The sequence below is a fragment of the Hermetia illucens genome, chromosome 5 (genome assembly GCF_905115235.1).
Source record: "Hermetia illucens chromosome 5, iHerIll2.2.curated.20191125, whole genome shotgun sequence".
NCBI lineage: Eukaryota > Metazoa > Arthropoda > Insecta > Diptera > Stratiomyidae > Hermetia > Hermetia illucens.
This window is the reverse complement of record NC_051853.1, coordinates 63,423,628-63,447,179: the sequence shown is the minus strand read 5'-3', so window position 1 is coordinate 63,447,179 and position 23,552 is coordinate 63,423,628. Positions and strand designations below refer to the sequence as shown.

At 42.0% G+C, this 23,552-nt stretch overlaps 1 protein-coding gene across 1 annotated transcript; it reads right to left on the bottom strand.

Annotated features, from left to right (window-relative positions):
- Positions 1 to 3,022: 3,022 nt before the first annotated feature.
- On the bottom strand, positions 3,023 to 22,763 carry LOC119658112 (laccase-2-like). The gene is made up of 3 exons (XM_038065379.1): positions 22,629 to 22,763; positions 8,028 to 9,891; positions 3,023 to 3,280 (listed from the first exon to the last, which is right to left on the bottom strand). Exons 2-3 carry the CDS (start codon positions 9,861 to 9,863, stop codon positions 3,023 to 3,025), a joined length of 2,094 nt encoding a protein of 697 aa, XP_037921307.1. The 5' UTR covers positions 9,864 to 9,891; positions 22,629 to 22,763.
- Positions 22,764 to 23,552: the final 789 nt, after the last annotated feature.

Below are 23,552 nucleotides of genomic sequence, written 5' to 3'. Positions count from 1 at the left end.
GCAAAAGTGCGAACTCGTCCAGACGGGATTATTATACTCAAGCCAGGCAATCAGTGCTGTTAAAAGTTGGCTAGAGAGCTCTGGTCTGACACTTGCGGAGGAAAAAACAGAAGTGGACTTCATCACTAAGCCCCAGAGGAGGAAAGTGCGGTCACGTACGTCGCGTATAGAAGAAAGGAGACTAAGCAAGAGTGGGCTGACTCCGCCCCGTGATGTAATATCTTATGGTGGTTCCGCGGGGCAGGGAGGGAGTCGGGGATGGTTTTAGTGGGTAAAAATACCACACACTGGTGTGTCCAGACCAGTGTCTTTGAAAATTTCCATCTCCTCCAAAAGAGAGACAGACATTCACTCGATTCTAATAAGACAAAAGAAACAGAAGATAAATGAAAATAGAAATTATATCTAATCATAATAGAAATACAGAAAAATAGAAATCAAACTCCGCCGTAGCCGGTCCCGAGTCCGGTTGTGAAAGGAGGAGGAAGAGAGGCCTTACAGTGTAAATGGCTACATGATGCCGCAATGTCTAAGGGGGTAGGTGAGAAAAGTGCAGGAACTTTGCAGATTACTCACTGTGGAAATCCATCGAATGAATCGAATCAAGGTCCGGCACGGATAATCGAGTCGTTCGAAGTCGAAATCCTCAATATCGGGGCGGATTGAGGCATGACTCTGCCTGCTGCAGCTGTTTCGCCGCGCTGTGACCACGACTTCAACAAGTTCGCGTTGCCAGCGAATGAAATCGACTGAGGAAATGAACTTCTCTATCATCCGCCCCTATTACGAAATAACGAGGCGGCAGATGCAACATCTTATCGCCCCTTTTTGAAGTCCACGCTGAGGTTTGAAACGAATTACAAGAGCATGTATACGATTTCCAGAAATGGATCCTTTTCAAAGACCTGGTACTCCCAGGCTCTGTGCATTTCCAGCAACTCTGAGACTTCCATCTGAAATCAATGATAAGATTGTATCTAGACTGGGAGCTGATATGTCGCCGCTGCAATTGCAATCACTTGTGCATTGTGGTACAGTTACGGCTGTCAGATTGTAAGATCAGTTAATTCACTTTCGCGTTATTGGTTTGAGTGACTATGAAAAATTCACTTGGAACGTCGGCGTGACTCACTAAGGCAGGGCATTGCTAGGCTAATTCAAATTAGCTCTATATAAAGTGCAGATAGTTCACCGGAACTATTCCATTCCCAATGAGGCATCCATGGTTGAAATTCTGGACACACTAAAATAGAAACTCTCTGTCGTATGCAGTTGGTTGCGACGATATGGCGAAAGTCACCCCAGATTTGTTCAAAATACAACAATCCCAACAGAGCGTGCAGACAGTCCAGTTTTCGGCAACGGAACTAAAAGAGTTTGGGTGGAATTTAGGGGTTACCCGCCCAGTATGCTTAGCGGATTTCCGTCGGAAGGCACCCGCCATATCGGTCATGAACTGACCGTAGAGGAGGTGCGACGACCTATAAAAAGCTCGAAGAACTGGAGAGGTCCTAGTCCAATTTCTTGCGACGAGTGGAGCTGCCACTGAAATAGCAACTCTCGGGGAATAATAAAATAAGCGCAACGATGGTATTCGTTATCCCTTCACTGATTTATGCATTCGAAATATTACCGTAAAGCGAAAACCGATCCAGAGAATGTCCAGCGGCGGATACAGACTACTATGTTCAAATTCTAAATGCATCATTCAAACTCTGTCGTAGAGCAGATGAACATACCTCGTAATGTCGGAGGCAGGGACGTGGTTGACGTTATGGTACAACATCACCGCCAAGTCGATTGGCTACGTGGATCCATGGAGTAAGTATATTAACTAAAATTATATTGACTTCAAATCACGAAAATTTGCCCATAATCACGCCAAATCACAACAACAGGACTCCCTACTCCCGAAACTAGGAAGAAGTTCAACTATCCCAACCTGCGCAATTTCACTCTTCACTTATCTAATTTTCCGAATGCAGTTCGAAACGTATCCTTCTCCCAATTCCCACTTTTGCTGACCCCAACCTTCATCTTCAGAATTCAAGGTCAGCGCAGCGAAAACAAAAACTACACCAAATGGCATTGTTAGCGGCATGCAAATTCGTCCCAGCATAGGTCAACTGTTTTATCTATTATACATTCAATAATAGGTAATCTGAGCAAGTTTATGTGCAATCTGAGCGGTCAATGAACATTAGAAAATTATTAAGAAATATTATAGAATTAGGAATTTTTTCAAATGAAAATGAGTTTTTGGGTTTAGGGGAAAACGGCCAATTGTAAGTTTCTTTTTTTAAACAAATAAAATTAATAATTTTAAATGTTAAATGTGGAATGTAAATAAATGTCGGAGTGGGAATTGAGAAATTGAATGGGGTTAATTAGGAAAATTATGACATAATGCATATAATTAAATGCATTCTCCCGTCAGATTATCCTTGGACAAGACGAACGAAATGTTGCATATGCTTCAAAGGTAAGGACACTAAAAGATCTCAAGGGGATTCGTAAATGAAAAGTTATTTCCACTATTTCTGGTTCGAAAATGGTTTCACTTCTGATTTCATTGTTGGAATTCACCTTTTTTCATACAAAAATCTTAAATATTTTCCGGGTTTTAAATAGTTGACGCTAATAAATGGACTTTAATTGCGACTCACATCAAATTCCAATAATTCCATCTTGAAGAACAGTTTTTATTGTATAAAGCCATGATCTTGCCAGTCCTGATGTATTCTTCATAAACTTAGGTAGAAGGCAAACAAAATTGCGAACTTTCAACCATCCTCGAGGGGAGGGTCCCCGGAAGAATCTTAAAGAATCACCACCCCCCTTCCACATGAGAGCGGACATTTCCGACACCTACATAATGACGAACTGGTGCACTAAAATCGGGATCAAGAATCTGCGGTGGACGGATCATTTGAGGCGACAATAATAAAAAGAATTTATTTTTCAGTTTTTTCATTATTTTTTAAAAAGAACAAGTTAATTTTGTAAAACTGCGTTTACAATTTTATACTGGCAGGTGATCCTTACAAACTGGTACTCCCGCCGGAATAGGTGGTAAATCAGAATATTCTCCTACTTTAATAAGGACGCCCATTCCCATTGTCAAATGGAATTGCTGATGGCAATGTAGGAGCCAAATTCCAGGATTTGTGGTGTTTATTCGCCAAATTGTGTATCCTGGTGCATATACAATAACAGTATCCTTACGGGTCGGCATATTGAAATTTCGCTTGATCTCACCTCTCCAGTCCATTTCCATCAGCTGCGGATAAATAACAGTTTAAAAGATTTTATCACTTTTAAATTTTCATCAATTTATTGTGATTAATTTAATGTAACGTAAGCAGTTTGACTGAGTCTTACAAACATGTTAAAATTTATGTTGGAGCACATAAGAACACAAGATATGATAAGAAATACGAGTACACAAGATCAAATAAGACTCGATTAAATAAATAAATAATAATCAGAATACTACCCTGATTAGAAAGTTCCTGGAATTTATTCAGAAAATTTAAAACACTAGATATGATAATTTATGCCTCAAAGCTATGGTCTAAAAACTATCCTAGTTGGCTGAAGTCGGTCTAGAGGGAAGTGCAATCCTAAAAACCAAAAAAGTTGGCGAAATTGGCCGTGAAGGTCCACCCACGAATAATGAAGCTCCACTGAAGTACCCCACCGCTTCTATATTTCTGAGCTGGCCAAGTAGGTTGGGGCGGGGCGGTCAGAACTATAGTCGACAAAAGAAACTACCAGATGCGAACTAAATTCATGAATTTCACACATAGATGGCACCAGCATCACATTTAATCTACTTTAATCTACTTTCTCCATTGAAAAAAATTTGAGAATGCCAAACACACACATTAGATGAACACAAAACCGTTACACCCGAAGGATCAGCTCCCGGTATTCCGACTTGTTTCAGTGATCCGATCGATGATACCATCTACCATCACCTTGAAAGTGATGACATGACATCCCATCCAATTTGAATGCGTGCGAAATTTCTCTTCCGGTATTTGGCAGCAAGTGCCAGTGCAGCGGTAACCATTCAAGCCTTAACAATACTGATTGCTTGGCGTGAGCGCAACACAGCACCTTTTAGCTACTTTCCGACCAACAATACAGTACCATTGCCCACTACCGCGACTTCCCTCATAACCGAAAGATTGAGTACACCATTGTACCTGATGTTCTACAGTAGCTCGCCCAGTATGGAGCCCAGTGGCCCAATCTAGATTTCACGGCGAGTTTAAGGATCCAATTCGGTACTCCGTCCAGGCCCAGAATTTTGTTGCCACCTATTCTGGTGTGGATTTCCAACAGCTCGTCGGTGGTTACCGCTGGAATTGAAATCACATTCAGAGATCCCTGAAAGGTATCAATCCCTAATCATCCTGGGGAAATAACCTCTAGATGATTTTCAAGAGGAAAGTGGGATATGTGATCTGCGGTTATGACCGGCCGCTCTCGTCACAGGTCTATAGTGGCTTCCCTCGGGTTCACATCCGCCTCTGAGCAGAGTTCCTTAAAGCATTTCGGGGATTTCCTGTATGCTTGCTTTTTTCACCTGATCGATTCTAATTACCGCTCTCTGAGCCGTTCATCTGGTTCGGTGGCAGGCTGATCGAAGGCCAGTCGGTTCACAATTTCACAGTAGTTGGGTCTGTTCGTTTTCTAGTCATGGGTGCGTCACCTACCTTGGGGATCTGTTGTGTTACATGGAGAACTTTTGCACGACACGACCAGGGCTAGTAGATTGGTCTAGTCACACAAGCCTGATATCCTTTTCGGTTTTGAGTATGCTCTTCGCCTACTGTGTGGGTGTTGTGGATATAGTCCTCGCTAATGTGACAAGACATACAACGCGTCTGCGCATATCAGGTCTGCGGTTGAAGCAGGTTCGTTACCTTCGTTGCTCTCTGGTTTTTCATTCGTGGACCCATACATTAAAATGACCAGCAATCACCTTCTAACTTCATTCCCTTGCGTCGTGGACAAGGTTGTCCAACATGTGTTCAAACTCATACAATGTCAGACTGGGTGGAGCATAGCAGTTGTGCACGTACAAGCCGCTTTTTTTACCCACACAAAGCCACCAACTCAAGTGCATGCCGACCGACTCATGGTGCATTTTATTGCTCGGCCTAACAAGCCTACATCGCCGCTCCACCAATTGAGTCAGTAACCCTTATGCGACCGTCCTGTGTGGTTCCTAACGATGGAAACCTCCGTATCAGACTTGTGTGTGTCTGCTCAAGTAATTCCTGACCGAATAAAACTCATTCTTTGTTGCACAACTTCCTGAGTTCCTGCCATTAACTACTACGAGCGATATACCGGTTATCTCGTTCTTTCTTTTTCAATAGGCATTTGGCGTTATGGCCTTTCTTCCGCACTCTTTTATTTGGTGGCAGGTCGATGCCACTGCCGTTATTTGTCACCTGGGTCATCTGTGACACTATTTGAACGGCCGGTTTCAAGTTTGGTTTGAGTGCTCTTTCTTGTCCATAGCTTGGTGTACATTGTACTTGCTCCAGATAAACAAGTCAGCTATTTTTGCTCCAAGCTGCATGAAGGGTAGTTCCTGCATGTCAGGGCTCTGTTCTCTATGAGCCTTGGTCGGATTACCTTTTTTAAACTACTCCGTCACCCTTAGTATTTAATGTGGTTTCCAGACATTCATTTTTTTCCGTGTTTGGCAATGGAAAAGATAGGAGAATTGCAAACCTGCTCCTGACTGGGTAAATCTCTTGATCTTGGATAGATGTGGTCAGTGTTAAAACCGCCTTGGGCCAGCGATTACAACCCATCATTTTCTGCCTTCGTTATTAATGTTTTTAGTTAGGTTTTGCTTCGCTTGAATATCGTTAGATGCCATGGTGACCAATTAGTCATTACCAAGGCATTACGGTCGAGGGATATCAACGTCCGGGAGTCCCTTTTGTTTGCTCCCAAAAGCTGCCAGTGCTGGGGTTCGGAGCACCTGCATCGTAACTTTATTCCATCTTTGATCTTCCATGGTGGTTTTATGTTCTGGGTATCCTTTCCCTAGTTATTTTAATACACACACCAGAGCTAAGCAAACAGAAAGTACACGAACAAAACAGCTATTCGTCACCTGCAGTTGCAGTTGATGGAAGATCTGGCAATTCCTCGTAGGCTACTTTCTTAGGTTTTTCGTCCCGTCTTTAGGCGACGAAAATTAGATCTTCCAAATTTTTACATTATCTGATACTTTTTTCGCCTCACCCTGCATACTCGTCACTGCATTTCTCTACAAATATCTGGGCGATGCACGCCCATTTAACACTTACAGCAACACTACCAAACCCTATTTTCATCTCCATCTTAGTAACCGCTGGGCAACATACAATAGCAGACGACAAAGGGTAAACACCGAGTTCTCTGCAGCGTTAAACGGAGATGAGCCGACTGGCCCTGCTGGTTGGGGGCTGACAACCTATTCACCTATTGCCATGGAGCCCAAAATTTAGTCGTATCGGAAATACAATGACGACAACGGCAACGGAAAAAAGGCTACCACCTGTTCAAAAATGACGCTCTTAGAGCACTCGCTGAACAACTCGAAAAGTACAACATATGTGTCATGATGGTCCAAGATATTATTAGGCCAGGCTCGAATTGGCAACGCAGTTCGGACTAGTCTACGAAGGTCCGCTGAACGCACAGACTCACGTGGAAACATGGGGAGACTAACTACTTCATTACCCAATTCCTCACAGGACACGGTGGTTGCTACAATCAGTAACTCCATTGCTTTGGGCTGGATGATTCACTGAATTATCCTAGATGCGGTGGCATACCGGAGGATTTAGAGCATGTACTCTCTCCCCAAGGTTCGCAAAGGAAAGAAGAAATCTAAATCAAGCACTGGAAAGAAGAGTGAACCCGAAGAATGTAGTTATGGAGATGCTGAGCTTGAAGGGGTTTTCTTCACAATCGTGGAAATACAGCAGGAGTTGTTGAAGGAAAAAAGAGGAGGAAACCATAAAAAAACAGAGGTATGAATGTCTAAAGGCAAACCCACTCCGGAAAATAGTACTTCAATCGTGGTACCGGAGGGCTGAGGCTGTAAAGACTGGAGGATTGGTCCCACACGCGTCCGCTCTAATTACTACGTTCGTGAAGTGGAGCTGGACCACACGAGTCTTTCTAAGATTTTCCACCACCGTGTACGAATAAAATAAAAACAGGATCTCGTCGTAGAAGATTCTAGACCAGAAATTTATAGGGGACAACTGTATTAGCCTTGTTGCCAGTAGAATGGAGGAGCCCTATGCCTGCTGCAAGTTAATATGACCAACCTTCATGATTTTAGACATTAGTAGAGTCTTGTATGTGATGCAAAAACGCCACTGGAAAAGTGTCCACTGAATTCAATATGATTCTCAATTATCAGCACCTTCCGCCGGGGGCTTCGCAACTTTGCATTCGATTACTCTGGACCTGACACCTACAGACATTTTCTCACTTCGAAGGAAACCCGACTTTCTTCTTCTGTTTTCTAGAAGAGTTAGGCAATAATGCCACATACCGCAAGATGCTGGTTTCCAATTTCTCCTATTATGGGAGATGTTGTACTTCGACTGACTGCGACGTAGATAATAAGTGCAGATTTTCCACTGGCGTGGAAATCATCCACGTCTCAATCCTGACTTGATTGCTGAGTCTGTGACATCTTAGCACTTAGAAGGTACAAACTCTTAGCTCCCATATTTCCGTTTTGAACACCACAGAGGGGACATTTATCAACGCTACTGAAGCAGAATAATAGATTGTAAGCACGGAGGAAAAGAGAAACTGGCTCCCGAAGCATCGAAATCCGCAAATAAAAACAATAGGGATGTCCCTAATCAAAAACACAAACTTTTTCGTTTTACTGAAGCACATGATAACTCAAATGTTCAACGCTACACACCACGCAGTATAATGAATTATTGATGACGATGATTCAATATTATCTAATGAACTGGACTTACCTGTTCCTTTGTTATACGTGAAGTTTTCTCCATTGCAACAATGCGAAAAGTATATCCATGATAATGCATTGGGTGTTGAAAACGTCTATTATCAAACCCTGTATTATACATGATAACTTCCAATATGGCATTCCGCCTAACGTTGATTATATGTACACATCTGCATAATTCCTCGGAACAGTTCTTGTTGCCATGTGTTGTCTCATTGCATATTGTGGAAATATCTTCAGGAACATTTGGTCGAGTTAGTAGACTTCCCGGAGGCAAAATTACCGAAATATTATTCATCTGCGCGTTTAGTACTGGCCTATTGTCTGGATATGGCGACAGTATTGGATTGAAGAGAGTACTCGTCGCAATATCAACATAATACTTGTAATCCGGACTGTCAGTATCAATGCCTTCTTCCAGTGGACCTAAAGAACGTAAGTCTGACACTTTGATGATGGTGCCTTCAGGATCCATTACATTTCCGAATCGTGTACCGTTTATCTGCGGATATTCATAATCCTTGGGTTGCTTTGGGTTTATAGGGGGTGAACCTTTATATCGTAATATCGCCAGTTGTTGCAGCATCATAGGCTCGCAATCATCAATTCCCTTAACACGAATCCAGTAGTTGGCAACAACTTGATTGGCATTCAACATAATGTCATACCGTTCCGCGTCATTGGTGACCATCTGGTCCACTTCAACAGGCTCCACATCCGCACCATCTGTGCTAATGATTGTCATTGTGTGGTTGTCAATAGACAAAGACAAAGGACAACTGTAAGAGGCACCATTAAGTATACGAAATCTATATTTGTATCCTTTTTCGACCGTAAACTCTGCAAATGGAATTTGCATTACTTTGGTCACATTCACGTTTCCTCTCACGCCAAGTAACTGAATCTGTGAAAAGATGGGTCCACGACCGTTTATGAGGATACTGTCTGGTAATGGAACAGCGCTTCCAAAGATTGCTTTTGCGTAATGGTCTTCTCCATATAAATGTGACCAATCCTGGAGAGCAATGAAATGTTCGTAAAGATCAAAGTCGTACAGTTTTCTGTGAGGATTCTCTGAATCCGGTAGTCTGATAATCAAGCCACCTAAACAGCCGTTCACAACTTGAGTTCCGACGTGAGGATGATAGAAAAATGTTCCCTCCTCGTAAGCAGGGAAAGTGTAGCGAAAGATGTTCCCCGGTGAGATGGGGCACTGAGTAATATGTGGAATACCGTCCATGTACTGAGTAAAGGTCTGAAGGATACCGTGCCAATGCATTGTAAACGGTTGAGTTACCAAATGATTCTCGATGTCCACTACTATCGTATCACCCTTGCAGACGTGAATTGTTGGTCCAGGCATACTTCGTTCGACAGGTATTATCAACCGTGGGACTCCATCTGCTATTATGCAGTTTTTCCGATCACAGTCCGTCAAATTGAATGGACAATCACCGCATGCAGTACTGGCTGCTTCGAATTGACTAATTTCAAAAGTGTATTTGCATACCATTGTTTCGCCACTTTTGCATTCCCGTTTGCAAGCATGAGTTTTGTAACCATTGGATCGGTCCCCATTGTCAGGAATGTCGTGATTACCATCATCATCGCAGTACGGGCAACAGTCTCTCACCTGCAGTTTCGTAGATGAGCACTGAATTTTTGGACAATTTTTCTTGTAACTGGTGACTGTGCCATCTTCATTGCAACGGTGTATCAAACAGTTATCAGGATGCCTCCAGAAAGTCCCAGGATTATGTGATGCGATGCTTGTATTACAATTACTGGCTACTCGGGCAATCAACAGACTGAGTGAAACTATCACCAGCTTGAAGCATACATTCATGGTCCCGATAATGTATGCACAGGTGGACCTGCAACGACATTTTTGTATAGAGAATAAAATATTATTCTTTATTCGATAAAGTAGACTTTAGGAAATGAATTATCGTTTTATCATTCATAACAAAGACAGAATAATTTGAAAAATGTCCGGGCCACTTTCAGGGATTTTACTCTACAGCTTGCGTTTTTCGTTGTGAAAACCGAGATGTTGCTTGAGAGGAAGCATACAACTCCCACAAGACCCTCTCTCCTTGATTTATACAAAGAAGGTCTTCGGCACAACATATATGACCTCTACAAGTTCATTCCTAGCTTTCTGGAGTGAAAGTCTAAAAATTGTCTTTTTGGCTATATCCTAGCCTAACTTGTATCTCTCAAGGTTGCATCATTTAGTAAGTGATTCGCCCGTTTGAGTTGAGGCGAACTCTGCCCTTATTTTTCCACTTGAATACTAGAGAGAAAACAAACCAGAACCGGCAGGTAAACCAAGAATCATCATCATCATCAATGGCGCAACAACCGGTATCCGGTCTAGGCCTGCCTTAATAAGGAACTCCAGATATCCCAGTTTTGCGCCGAGGTCCACCAATTCAATATCCCCAAAAGCTGTCTGGCGTCCTGGCCTACGTTATTGGTCCATCTTAGGCAGGGTTTGCCTCGTCTTATTTTTCTACCATAGATATTGCCCTTATAGACTTTCCGGGCTGGATCATTCTCATCCATACGGATACGGTGACCCGCCCATCGTAACTTATTGAGCCGGATTTTATCCACAACCGGACGGTCATGGTATCGCTCATAGATTTCGTCATTGTGTGGGCTACGGAATCGTCCATCCTCATGTAGCGGGCCAACAATTCTTCGGAGGATTCTTTTCTCGAACGCAGCCAAGAGTTCGCAATTCTTCTTGCTAAAAACCCAAGTTTCCGAGGAATACATGAGGATTGGCAAGATCATAATCTTGTACAGTAAGAGCTTTGATCTTATGGTGAGACGTTTCGAGCGGAACAGTCTTTGTAAGCTGAAATAGGCTCTGTTGGCTGCCAACAACCGCGCGCGGATTTCATCATCGTAGTTGTCGGTTGTGATTTTCGACCCTAGATAGGGGAAATTATCAACGGTCTCAAAGTTGTATTCTGTTATCTTTATTCTTCCCGTTTGACCAGTGCAGTTTGATGTTGTTGGTTGGTTGGTTTTCGGTGCTGACATTGCCACCATACCGTCTGGCCTTCATTTATGTGCAGCCCAAGATCTCGCGCCACTGGAATGAAGCCTCTTTGGTATGGGCCAATGATGTTCTGGGCGTATGGGGCTATCCAGCCTAGCAAAATAGTGGAGAATATATTATAGATGGTACTCAGCAACGTGATACCTCTATAATTGCTGCACTGTATGATATCTCCCTTTTTATGTATGAGACAGATAATGCCTCGTTGCCAATCGTCAGGCATTGATTCGCTGTCCCATACCTTGAGCACAAGTTGATGAACCACTTGGTGTAACTGGTCGCCTCCATATTTAACTAATTCGGCTGTAATTCCATCGACTCCTGGCGACTTATGATTTTTTAGCCGATGAATTGCACGGACTGTTTCTCCTAAACTTGGTGGTGGCAGTATTTGTCCGTCGTCTTCAGTTGGCGGGACCTCCAACTCGCCGATGTTCTGGATGTTCAGTAGCTCATCAAAGTACTCAACCCATCACTCCAATATGCCCGTTCTGTCGGAAATCAGATTTCCCTCTTTGTCTCGGCAGGATGAGCATCGAGGTGTACAAGGCTTCATCCTGCTGACTTGTTAGTAAAACTTCCGCTCCTGGTGCAGTTGCTTCCTGTACTTTTCTAGTGACAGACTTGTTGGTTCTCTCAGGCTTCCTTCTTTTGTGTATTTCTTTTATAAAGAGATTTGAGTGTGCATTTGTCCCATTAGTATGTAGCATGTAATATATGCATATATATGTGAAAATGTCCACTTTCAAGAGATAAGTTTTGACCTCTTATAACTTTGTTAGTAATAGTGCAATTTTCACCAAATTGGTAAAATCATGCTCTATGCTATAGCCTAAATTGTGCAAAATTTCGTGATTCTAAATTCTGAGAATAGGACCGTTGAAGAAATAACCACTTACAACCCCTCTCATTCCCCACTTTTCCAACAAATGTAAAAACCGGCTTCGGAAAGTACTAACCGAGACCTTTTATTTGATACCCCACATAACTTTTGCATGTATGGGGACATCACCCCAATTCCTGTAATGGTAGAAGAGGAAATTCTAGATGCCAAGGCCAGATGAATCCCGAATGTCGCCCTTAAAGTGGCAGCCAGGACAGCACCAGGTATATTTGACTAAGTTTTTACGGCATGCCTTAGAGAAGGAGAATTCCCCGAGCAATGGAAGCTGCAAAAGCTGATACTTATTCCAAAGCCAGGTAAACCATTGGGTGACCCCTCGTCATATCGACCGATATGTTTGGTCAATACCATTGGTAAACTATTTGAACGAGTATTATACAATGGGCTGCACGCTGTTGTGGAAAAGGAAGGAGACCTATCCGACGAGCAATCTGGATTTCGTAAGGGTAGATCAACCGTCGATGCAATCAACATGGTGACTGGCCTGGCTCGCGCTGCAATACAAGATGACAAATGCTGCGCAGTGGTGGGTTAAAAAATGCAATCAACATCGCAAAATAAACGACAATCGTAGAGGCTCTCACCAAACTACAGGCTCCGAAGTACATTGTATGCATCGTTGTTGCATTTCTTCTAGGCGGAAGATTATACTGCGACTCAGACGATGGACTGAAATTATTCCCGATGACGTGCGGCGTACCACAGGGGTCTGTCTTAGGTCCCTTATTGTGGGTAATTATGTATGATGGAGTATTAACGCTACGCCTTCCTAATGCGTGACAACCATTGGCTTTGCGGACGATATCGGGGTAACACTAGTCGCAAAACGCTTAGACGAGATCGAAATCTACGCAAATGAAGCGATATGGGAGATCGATTCCTGGTTAAAAAAATCCAGTCTATCACTTGCTGAACATAAAACGGAACTAATGCTAATCAGCAAAAGAAGTAAGGACATAACTGTGAAAATTAATGTTGTTCAACAAACAATTTACTCCCAAGAGAGTAATGATGAGTAATGAACTTTAAAAACACATTGAGTGCGCTGCAACTAAACCATCGTCCATCGCTGTAACGATCTCAAGGATACTACCAACTTCAAGGTTAGTTAGTTCCATGCTACTCTCGCAGCTCCAGTTTGGGCAACTGTTCTGGAAAACAAATCAAGCTACGGAAAACTAGGAATGGCGTATCGACTAAGTGCACTCCGGATATGCAGTGCTTATCGAACAACATCAGCAGAAGCAACATGTGTAGTGGCAGGGACAATCAAGGTCGTCTCTATGACAAAATGTATGCAATCGGGGAGTCTATTGTACTTCGACGGCAACTAGCACAGCGGGATTCCATAGCAGAATGGCAAAAGAGATGGAACGAGGCACAAACTGGCCGCTGGACCTACCGTATCTTTCCACATATTGGATTGAAAGGAGCCACGAGAAACTAAGCTACGAGCTAACACAGTTTTCAAGTGGAGATGGAGGTTAGGCTTATCTACATTGATTTGGACAGGACGAGCCACCATGCTGTTCAAGATGTGGTAACGTGGTCGGGAATCCGGAGCATATTGCCCAAGGTTTACAGCGCACCGACCTAGGCTGGAGGCGATTGACAGACAGGCGCTTAACACCTGAAAATATAGTGGAGTTTATGTTGGACTCAACGAAGGCTTGGAATCAAGTTGTAATTGAGCTGAAAATGATTCATTAACAGCTAAGGCATGAATAACTGCGAGGATAGCAAGAAAGGGAGAGAACAACAGTGAGCCGCAGTTAAGAACTGATCCAGCACCGCGAGCAATGCTTATGCCCGTGGGGAGAGTGGAAGAAGAAGGAGGTGGTTTTAGTGAGTAGGAGTCTCACATAATTCCGTTTCGCTTTTGGATAAATTTCAATGAGTTTCTAAAATAAGCTAATATTCCATTATTAACTTTATTTGAGCAGATATCCGAATGAGCTGTATTTTGTGGTCTAGATTTCGTATAGATGCATCATCGTTGAATGTAACGGGACTCACAGTCCACATGTTCACACTAAATTTCTTGGCAATCGTTTTAGCCATTTCTGAGTAAATCGGGTGTGACAGCCAGACAAGTATCAGAGATAAGCGACGAAGCGGCGAAGAACATTAAATCCAACAAGGCGTCTGGCTTAGATGACGTATCGAACATGGCTGCCAACTTGGCAGTAGGGATAGCGTCAAAAACTTCTGCACAAGTATTTACAGCACGCTTGAAGGAAAGTATCTTACCTGCACCGTGGAAGAAACAAAAATCCCGAAGCCGAAAAAGCCACCAAGCGAATCTTCATCGTATAGACCAAATGCCTCCTAAATATCATCGGTAACCTTTTTGAGCGAGTAATCTGTAATAGTGAGTTCGACATTCGCGCAACTCTAAGTGCATTATCCAATTTGCATCCCAGGAATATATTTATTTAAGGCACTGCATTGAGAGCAGCTCATAGACTAATTAGCGTCAATCTATTTCTAGATTCAATACGCAGCACATGTTTGCGCAACCATACTCAGTAACATCAACAGCAGTCCCAAATATATTGCGCTTGTTGACCGATATCAGACCATGCAGCATGTGTAAAAGCTGAGCTTATACCTATCGACATCTTGGCAACTAAAGTCCCACGGATTCAAGAACGAACTGGTAAACCTAATGCCCTCCGATGGCAGTTGGCTGAAACGAGAGTGAGAAAGGACGAATAATACTGAACGTCGAGGCATAGTGACATAGGCTGTAATTCAGTTTATAGGCGGTCATAGCAGCTATCCAGGGTATCTTCACCGATTTGGTCATGATGATTTACCTATTAAACAGGGAAACAGGCAAGCTGCTGGATGGGGAAATCTCGGTCGTAGTTTGGCGAGAAGTAGTTTTCGTGGGTGAAAATCGTACACTCTCGGAGATCGTCAACTTTAGCTAATACCCACTTATAAGCGCGAAGCATCACAGCAAAACATGTTGAGTTCGATTGAGAAGTGGAAGGTGGTGGAAGTAACAATAATCTACAAATACTACGCCAGAAGGAGTTTGAAAGGAAGAAACATAGAAAGAGGTTCATTATCACGAATAACAGTTAAATACTGATCAAGCCCCGCGTCGTAACACCATATGGTAGCCCCGTGGGGAGAACGAATGGAAAAGGAGGTGTGTAGTGTAGTGGGTAAGAGTCCCGCTTAACCGTCTGGTGGAAATTAGCGGTAGCTTTTGAATGAAGCTTTCCACCTACCATAAAAAACAGACAAATAGTAATATACTCTCCATGTTACACAATGCATCCCCAAAGCATGTAATGCGTTCATGCCTAGGTGATGAACATTCCTCAGTAGAAGATCTAATTATTAATGGAATCAGCTAGCCTTCAATCAGCCTGCTATCGAACCAGACGAGCGGGAGAGGGCGGTAAGCTGGGCCGATCAAGTGCAAAAAGAGCACAAATACAAGGAAGCCGGCAAAAATGTTAAGCAAGGCTTCCAGAGAAGCAAAAGAGAGTACCGTAAGGAGCCCTGCTCTACGACGAATCTAAACCCGTCGTGGAGCGCCTATAGAGTTGTGATAAGACGATTCAGAGAACGGTCGTCAGGTCGACAGATCACGTACCCAACCATCTTGTTGAAAATAATGCAGGGGTTATTTCCCCAGTGGTGCGCTTAATCTTCCCAGAGACTTGTGAATGTAATGGCAATTCCGGCAGTAACCACTGACGAGCTGTTGGAAATCAACACCAGAATAGGTGACAACAAGTCTAAAGTTGGCAAACCTTCGAGTGAGCCATCCTCCTATAGACTCATATGAAAATGCTGAAGCAGATAATATACAATAGATTACTCCCGATTGTTGAGAGCCAAGGGCGTCTTTCAAATCGGCAGTATAAGTTGCGTGAGACTAAGTCAACTACTGATACCATCAAATTGGTTACAAAAATACAATCCATAAAAGGGGTGTTGACAGCAAATATTATGTGGTGGTAACCCTAGAAAAATGCATTCAGTACAGCTGTTCCATTACCATTGTGGACAGCTACTAGCGAGAGCAGGCGCCTATAATGGACCGCAGAAGCTGGTTGTCTTCACGTTCGTCCTACATGGTTTAGTACTGGACTACAAAGACGGCATTGTACAGGTTGTGATTGGAATTCAGCTCGAAGATGCTAAGCCTTACCCATGCAAAGCAATCAGTACTGTTAATGCTTGGTTGGTTAGCGTTGGACTGACACTCGCGGAGGAAATACGGTCCTCAACACCAAGTGACGGAAGAGAAATTTCATTCGCATTAGAATTAGGGGTCACATCATCACTACCACACCAGACATTAAATACTTGGGAGTAATGGTAGATGCAAATAAGAACAATAGAGCAGGCGGCTGTTTGTAAGGCAGACTATCGCACAACAAGCACGACGTGAGTTACGTTACCTGAAACGCCTGACCCAACAAAAATTAATTTTCACACTTGTGTCAGCAACGTGACCAAAGAATCAGGTTGCAACATTCCAGACTGGCAGATGTTTAGTCTGCAAGTGTATAATTGCCACAATTCAGAAAATGCATTTTCAGCACATTTGGATTCTCTTGGATCTTAAATTAAGTTAGTCTTAAGACCGCCACTGTTCGATTCGGTTCGAAGAACCATTACTTAAAATAAAGTTATTAAAACAAAAGATATAGTTTTTTTTAAGATAAGCTAAAGCTTATCATTTAATTCGTGCTGTAAGTTGACAAGACGGGTCGTTCCGCGTATATTATTGATGCTGCTATCCCTCATAATAGCAACATTGAACAAACAAACAACAAATGGTTTGGGAAATCAAAGAAATTTGACGTTTCTAGAAAGTAGTTGTACTTCCCATAATATAGTCAGCTACAGGTATTATACCTAAATTCCTCACGACTTCCCTTGATGTCCTGGTACTCTCTTCAAACCATGCAGTACACCATTCTGCATACGTGCTCGATGTTGCGGATAGCTCTCGACGGATTCTCCCACTAACCTACCACCAGCGCCCCTTTAGCTTTTCAGAAGTTAGGATCGCCCGATCCTAAAGGCTTGACACTTCGTGCTAGTATTAGGTAAAATCCGGCATATGCCGAAATTTTGACTACTCGAAAAAAAAAATAATAACCGCTGCGCAATAATCTAATTCAATCAGGGCCTTGAAGTGCGTTAGTTCCATCTTGCTTTATGCATTCCTAGTGTGTGGCGCAGCGCTGCATGTTTCATTTAACGAACATAAACTGAGCACGGTCTACAAAAGAATAACTCTTGGTGTGCGTTCTGCCTTCCGGACCGTCCATCTCTCCTTTATTAATAATAATAATCATGGGCGCAACAATCCATGTTGGATCAGGGCTTGAAGTGTGTTAGAGCACTTCATTCAAGACCGTAACGGTACACTACAGGATAGCCTGTAGGAGGCAATGTGGTCAACATTGCGCTCGCCCGAGATTATTACCCTGATTTGACTCAGGTACTCATTCACAGCTGAGTCGACTGGTGTCCGACGTCAAATCACGATACAAATCCCACTGCCACCAGCGAGATTTGAACCGCGACCTTCCGTACGACAGCCTTGCGCTCTAACCACTCAGCTATCCGGACTCTCCTTCATTGGAAAAGAAAAAAAACCGAAAGAGAGAGATCTATAACCAGAAGGCAAAAGCAATAACACCACTCATAAAAAGCGCTTTGGACACACGTGTTGATCCCTACCATCAGGAAACGGCTTGAAAGAAAACATGGGGAAATCAATTATAATCTCATCCAGTTTCTGACCGACCAAGAGTATCTCTTCTGTTCCTGTTAATACCTGAATAGGTTTAAATTGGACACTTCACTTAATTGTCCAAACTGCAATGGATTTCAATGCCTGAAGTTCACGGAAGAAAGGAGAAACCTAGAAGTAGATCCAAATCTAACCACACCCCATGATGTATACCTAATGGAGATTCCACGGGGCAGAGGAAAGTCGGGGATGGTTTTAGTGAATAAAAATCCAACGTCAGTAGCGAAGCCAGTGCCCTTTGAAAATACATCTTCATAAAAAGAAGACACCTTGACATACCATACAGATTGGTAGACAGGCAGCTCTTTTGTGGAGTTTCCAGACTTTCTACGGGGTGCGTCCTTTCGTGTGGGTCAGGGGACCTAAAAACAATGCGTATGAACATGCATATGTACGGATGTTTGCGAGCAAGAATACCTTTCCAGTCGGGTAGGTGGCAGGAAAATGCTCATCCGGACATGGACAAAAAAGAGATTATGGAAAGTACACTTCGGAAACCGAAATGTCGTTACTATGTGAAGACTGGTTGGTTGTAATTGCTACAGTCGCCCAAGTTCGTCCCTGCATAGAAGATACAGAAACCCGAGTAAGAATATAGTTAGTCGCTTCGAGTGACGCTTCGCTTTGGGTTTCGGAATCGGTGAACCGCGATTTAATAGAAACAGTTGCGTGAGCATATCTAACTTAGGAGATGTGCAGGATAACTATCTGTGACTGCTTGGAGAATTTTTGGAGGCTATCTGCCCTATAAGGGCGATACTTCACGAGAAAAGGGTGGCTCGGCGAGTAGGACTTCCTATAGAGTACAGGCGTTGCAGGAGGCAAAAAGCGGTACATGAGTGGGAGCCTGGCCTGAATTTGAGGTGAATATTCAGGCACCGGTGGATGCCTCCTGGCGTCGTTATTGTTGGCTTAGATCCGTAATGGAGATTGAGTTGGGTTTTTTATGTTCTATTGCTGTGGGCCTACTGTCTGTCTAGCATTAAATCTTATCGAAAACTGAAGTTTACTCCACAAAGCAATAAGCAGGAGACAAACAGTCAGGCAAACATTATTGACGTAAGAAATGAATTCCCATTGGAGAACAGGGAACTGAAGAATGTAGGTAATACCTTGAGTAAGCTCCACAACTTCATCTGCCTGAAGCGCAACGGCCATCCCTATATTACAGTATTGTTCCGAATTGACGGACGAGATGGCTGTAGAGTGCAGATATTTCGAAAAGATCACAACGAAGGACAAATTGGTACGATAATGTCCAATGCCAGACGAGGGCGTCGACAGTATAAAGAACTTCCAAAAACCATTCAGGTCAATCGTCAAGTTACCGGCGGTATGGGCGAACAAGTTACAAGGTAGAGTCAAGAGCAAATGCATTGCCTATTGTCAATTATTTTTTATTATGTGATCTATCCATTGCTACTTCCGTCTTCCAATCAACAGGTATCAGACTGATTTGAAGATGAAACTATTGATTTGTATTATCTAAGGTCAGAATATTCCGATGAAAAGCTTCCCAGCAACTTGGCATGTTCTGCTTCTATATAGCATTCCAGACGCAAAACAACCTATAACTGATGATGGTTTTTGAGTATCCGCGTTTCTCAATTTGATATAAAACAAAGCATATCTAGCGGTATCAATGCGGCAAGTTTTCTGAGTTAGGTGTCACCATCAATAGAAGCAACACTGCCAAAGCATGCAAAATTTTCGACGCATGGAATGCGTTGGTATCTTCATGTCAACTCTCGTTCTTCTGCGAATTCACACCTAGCTTGCCAAAGCCTACCACCCCTTGTGAGAACAAGCAGATATCGTGAGCTTAGTTGAAGAGCTTGAGGAAAGATAAGAGATCCACCGAAATTCCTCCGGACAAGACTGGAGAACGTCGCCGATGCCAAAAAAAAAAATATTGGTGCAGAAGGCAAAATTTTAATTCCATGGTCCATGCGACACGTTCTACCGTTATATGCTTTTCTAATAATGGCTAATAACACCCCTCTTGCCTATTCACTCTATACTGACACTATCAAGTCGATGGATGCTTATTGCTTTACAATGATGTAAAAAGTAGGGACCCACATACGATTATTACCTTTCTATGAAGCTTTTGAGTTGCGACTTGATGGATTTCAACATTGTTTTAAGAAATCCCCCGCATACAGAAAGTGACATAAATTTAGGTGGAGTTTAAAGGGGGGCTCGCCATACACGCAAAGGTGCGATTTAAAAATTTTTTTACCGGATATAGCAGTGTGGGTATCAAACGAAAGGTCTCGGATAGTTCTTTCTGAAACTGATATTAGTTTTGACTTGAATTGTAGAGTGCGCTAGTAAGGAGTCCGAATGTACACACTTAAAGTGAGACGGGACTCATTTTCGAAAACTATCCAATCCGAAAATCTGAAAAAATCAGTGTGGTGCGCTGATGTTAAATATAGGGCTCAAAATATGTGCCATTTCGATATCTGCTCAAATAAAGTTACTAATAGTGTATTACCAAATTTAAGAAATTGACTGAAAAAAACCTCTTAAGTTCATCCAAGGAGTATTACACCGACATAAAGGACAGTATCGTGCAAACGCATGTCAAGTTTCATAAAAATCCTGCCAATAGTGTCAAAGTTGTAGCAGTTCTTGTACTTATCAAATTTGTGCAAATTAGCTGCGTCCTAAGCCATGTAAATAAGATACCGACATCATATTTAACGGGAATAATTGACGTTCGAGTGAAGTATTAAAATTCCATTCATGGGCAAAAGAAAACCTTATTGAAATCTGTTTACTGTCTGTCTGCCTGCCTGTCACACCCGTTTTTCTCGGAGACGGTTGCAACACTTGACACCAAATTTGGTGGAAATGTGGGAACTTTGAACGCTCAGGCATACATTGAGTTACATAATTTTACATCGAATTTAAGGGGTAGTCCCCATACATGCAAAAGGGAGGTGTACATTTTTTTTAATCAAATATAGTCATGTAGAGTATCAAATGAAAGGTCTCGATTAGTACTTTCCGAAGCCGGCCTGAGCTTTGGCATTTGTTAGAAAGGTGGGGAGTGCGGGGGGTGGAAAGTGTTAATTTATTTATCGGATCCATTCTCAGAAACTAATCAACCGAAAAATCTGTAAAATTAAGGAGTCGCCACTATATGGTGCCTAGGCTGCGAAATACCCTTCATTCCGATATCTGTTCAAATAAAGTCAACAGTAGTATATTAGTACAATTTTTAGTAAGGGCCTGCAAAACCCCCCTTAAGTTCATCCTAGAATCACGAAATTTGCTAATAGGGTCTATAATATATAGCATGATCTTACCAAGCTTGGTGGAAATCACACTATAACTAACTAACGATTCCAGCACATTCAAGGCTTTGAATGTCAATATCACCCGAAAGTGGATATTCTGACATAATAAATGCATACATTACGTGCTACGTACTAATCGAACAAATGCATACTCAAATTATAAAAGAAACACACAAGACCTTTCATACCTGCAGCATCTAGCTTCCGGTTTCTCGACTTGTTTTTTCTTGCATATTTTATTTTATGGTTGCTTTTTTTTCCCATTTTTCTATTTTTTATACTATTTTGATATTTTATCTATTTTGCATTAAGTTCATTGTTGGGTTTTTTGGTTTCCTTTTATTTTATTTTGTCACATACATTTATTTCCCTTTCTTATCTGTGTAACACGTGTATTTTGTGCAATGACACGTGAGGGATCGAAGTCCTCAATGGGCCCCCCACTTTCCCGAGCCTGGCTAACAAAAAGGCGTGCGAGCACATGTCAATGCAACGCTTTGATGGAGCTTCAATTTTGCGGGCCGACCTTCGTGGTAATTTTCGCCATCTTTTTGGGTTAGCTCTCCCCTCTTGATAGTCTCCGGCCACTCCACCAAACCATTAGTCATTACAGATGATAACTCTGAATGTGAAAAATGCCTCTAATTCTAGAAGATAAATCGAGGTAACCCAGGACCAAATAGTCCGAAATATCTTTTGCGTTCCTTCTGACAAATACGTATAGGATAACCTGTAGTATGCCATAAAGATTCGTCCATAGTCCTATTTCGTATGATCTTGGCCGTCATTTACTTCGTAACCGGCACCAGTGTAATAATGTAATCCAATATTTCAAGCAGAGCAACATCTTTACAATCGAAGCTAAAATGTGAACTAGAAATCACATCTGGAGAGTTTAGCGACAAATCAGTCTACAGTGAATATATTCCTTGCGAAAACACTATCCCTTACTTCAAAGGCTGTTAGCTCGTTCTTGCTATACGCAGTCCCTGCCGGGATCATTGCTCTAGCGGAAAAATCGGACAAAAGCATATAGCGCTGTATATTGATTGAGTACATTACGAACATATGGTGCCTACCGAACAACACTCCTTGAAGTAACATATCAAGTAACAGGTATAATCCCTATCTTCATATTAAGGCCAACGTTTTTTGATTTAACGTACACAATCAGCAATTAAAGTGGGCCGAACTTTTTGTAGTGTCGCACGTGTAAAGGGACGATTAAGGACACTCGACATGTACATGTTTCGAAATGGATGAAGCGACACCATGCAGATGCTAGGTTGGAGCTCACGCCACTTCACATCCTAAATGATTACGGAAAGTATTGAACATATCTTCACTGTTTCTGGCACTCATCAGATTGCCCGATGTCTGAAATTGTTAGAGGTCACATAAAGCATATTATTTTTGATTGCCGGAGATATTATTAAAATAATTGTAATTGTTTAACTTCACACCTTTGAACATATACAACTTGCACAATTCATTCATAGTAAAGTTATTCAAGTCAAGAGTCGATTACTTACTGAACGATCTAAAACTTCGTTATTGAATGAATTTTCAATCCAACCAAAGTTTAGATACAACAACAACCTCTTTTCGGTAAAAAATAGAACTAAAGAAACTGAATTATTCAAAAAGTGCTCTTTTCTGGGTCGTCTTCACTATCTAACGGCTTACTGTATACTTGTGCTAAGACAGCCTTCACAATATTTTTAAGATCTAAGCAATTGAGATAGTTTGGCGAAAATTAAATTGAAGTAATAAGTTTTATACATGTTGTAACGTTTGAAGGATCATAAATATTGCGAATATTTACTACGTACTGTAAAATAAGTCATCATAAATGCCTGCTCGACTTAAGATACAAACTGACTCACTATTCCCGTATCAGTTATTATCTTCATGGATGTCATTCTGTCATTCACAGAAGACTGGGAGCATTTGAGTTTTCAGAAGCTTAGAACTCCACTGTTGCCATGAAGAACATATGCCGAGAAAGATACGGCAAAAAGACACTCTTTATACGAGAACAGCGCAATATACAAGGATGTCCTTGGAAGTGATAAAATTCTTTCAACTCGACTTGGAGTAAGGTGTAAAGAACTCTATAAATTTATGAAGAGCTTCACCTTCATTCGTATTTTAAATTAACGAAGGAATTTAAGGAGATGTAATGATGCGTCGCTTAAATCATAATAGAAGATGTTCTCTTATCTTAAAAATTATGTTTGAAGGAATAAAGCTAGCACTGTTGCACTTTTAAGAAGTTATTACAGCTATTATTTGGAAATTGCAATAATGGATGTTTCGCCTTTTTAAGTTTATTAAAATTTCAAGAGGACGGGGGAGGGGGGTACTTATGTAGTGAGTGATTAAATTATCATTCACTTCTTCCCTTCATTACTCGTCTCCTCGATGGGATGGATATTAATTTTGCATTTCGAGTG

Excerpts from the sequence above, each read along its gene's own strand:
- LOC119658112 (XM_038065379.1), bottom strand. The coding sequence starts at position 9,863 with ATGAATGTATGCTTCAAGCTGGTGATAGTTTCACTCAGTCTGTTGATT. Across the intron at positions 3,281-8,027 it reads CACGTATAACAAAGGAACAG|CTGATGGAAATGGACTGGAG; the intron begins GTAAGTCCAGTT and ends ATTTATCCGCAG.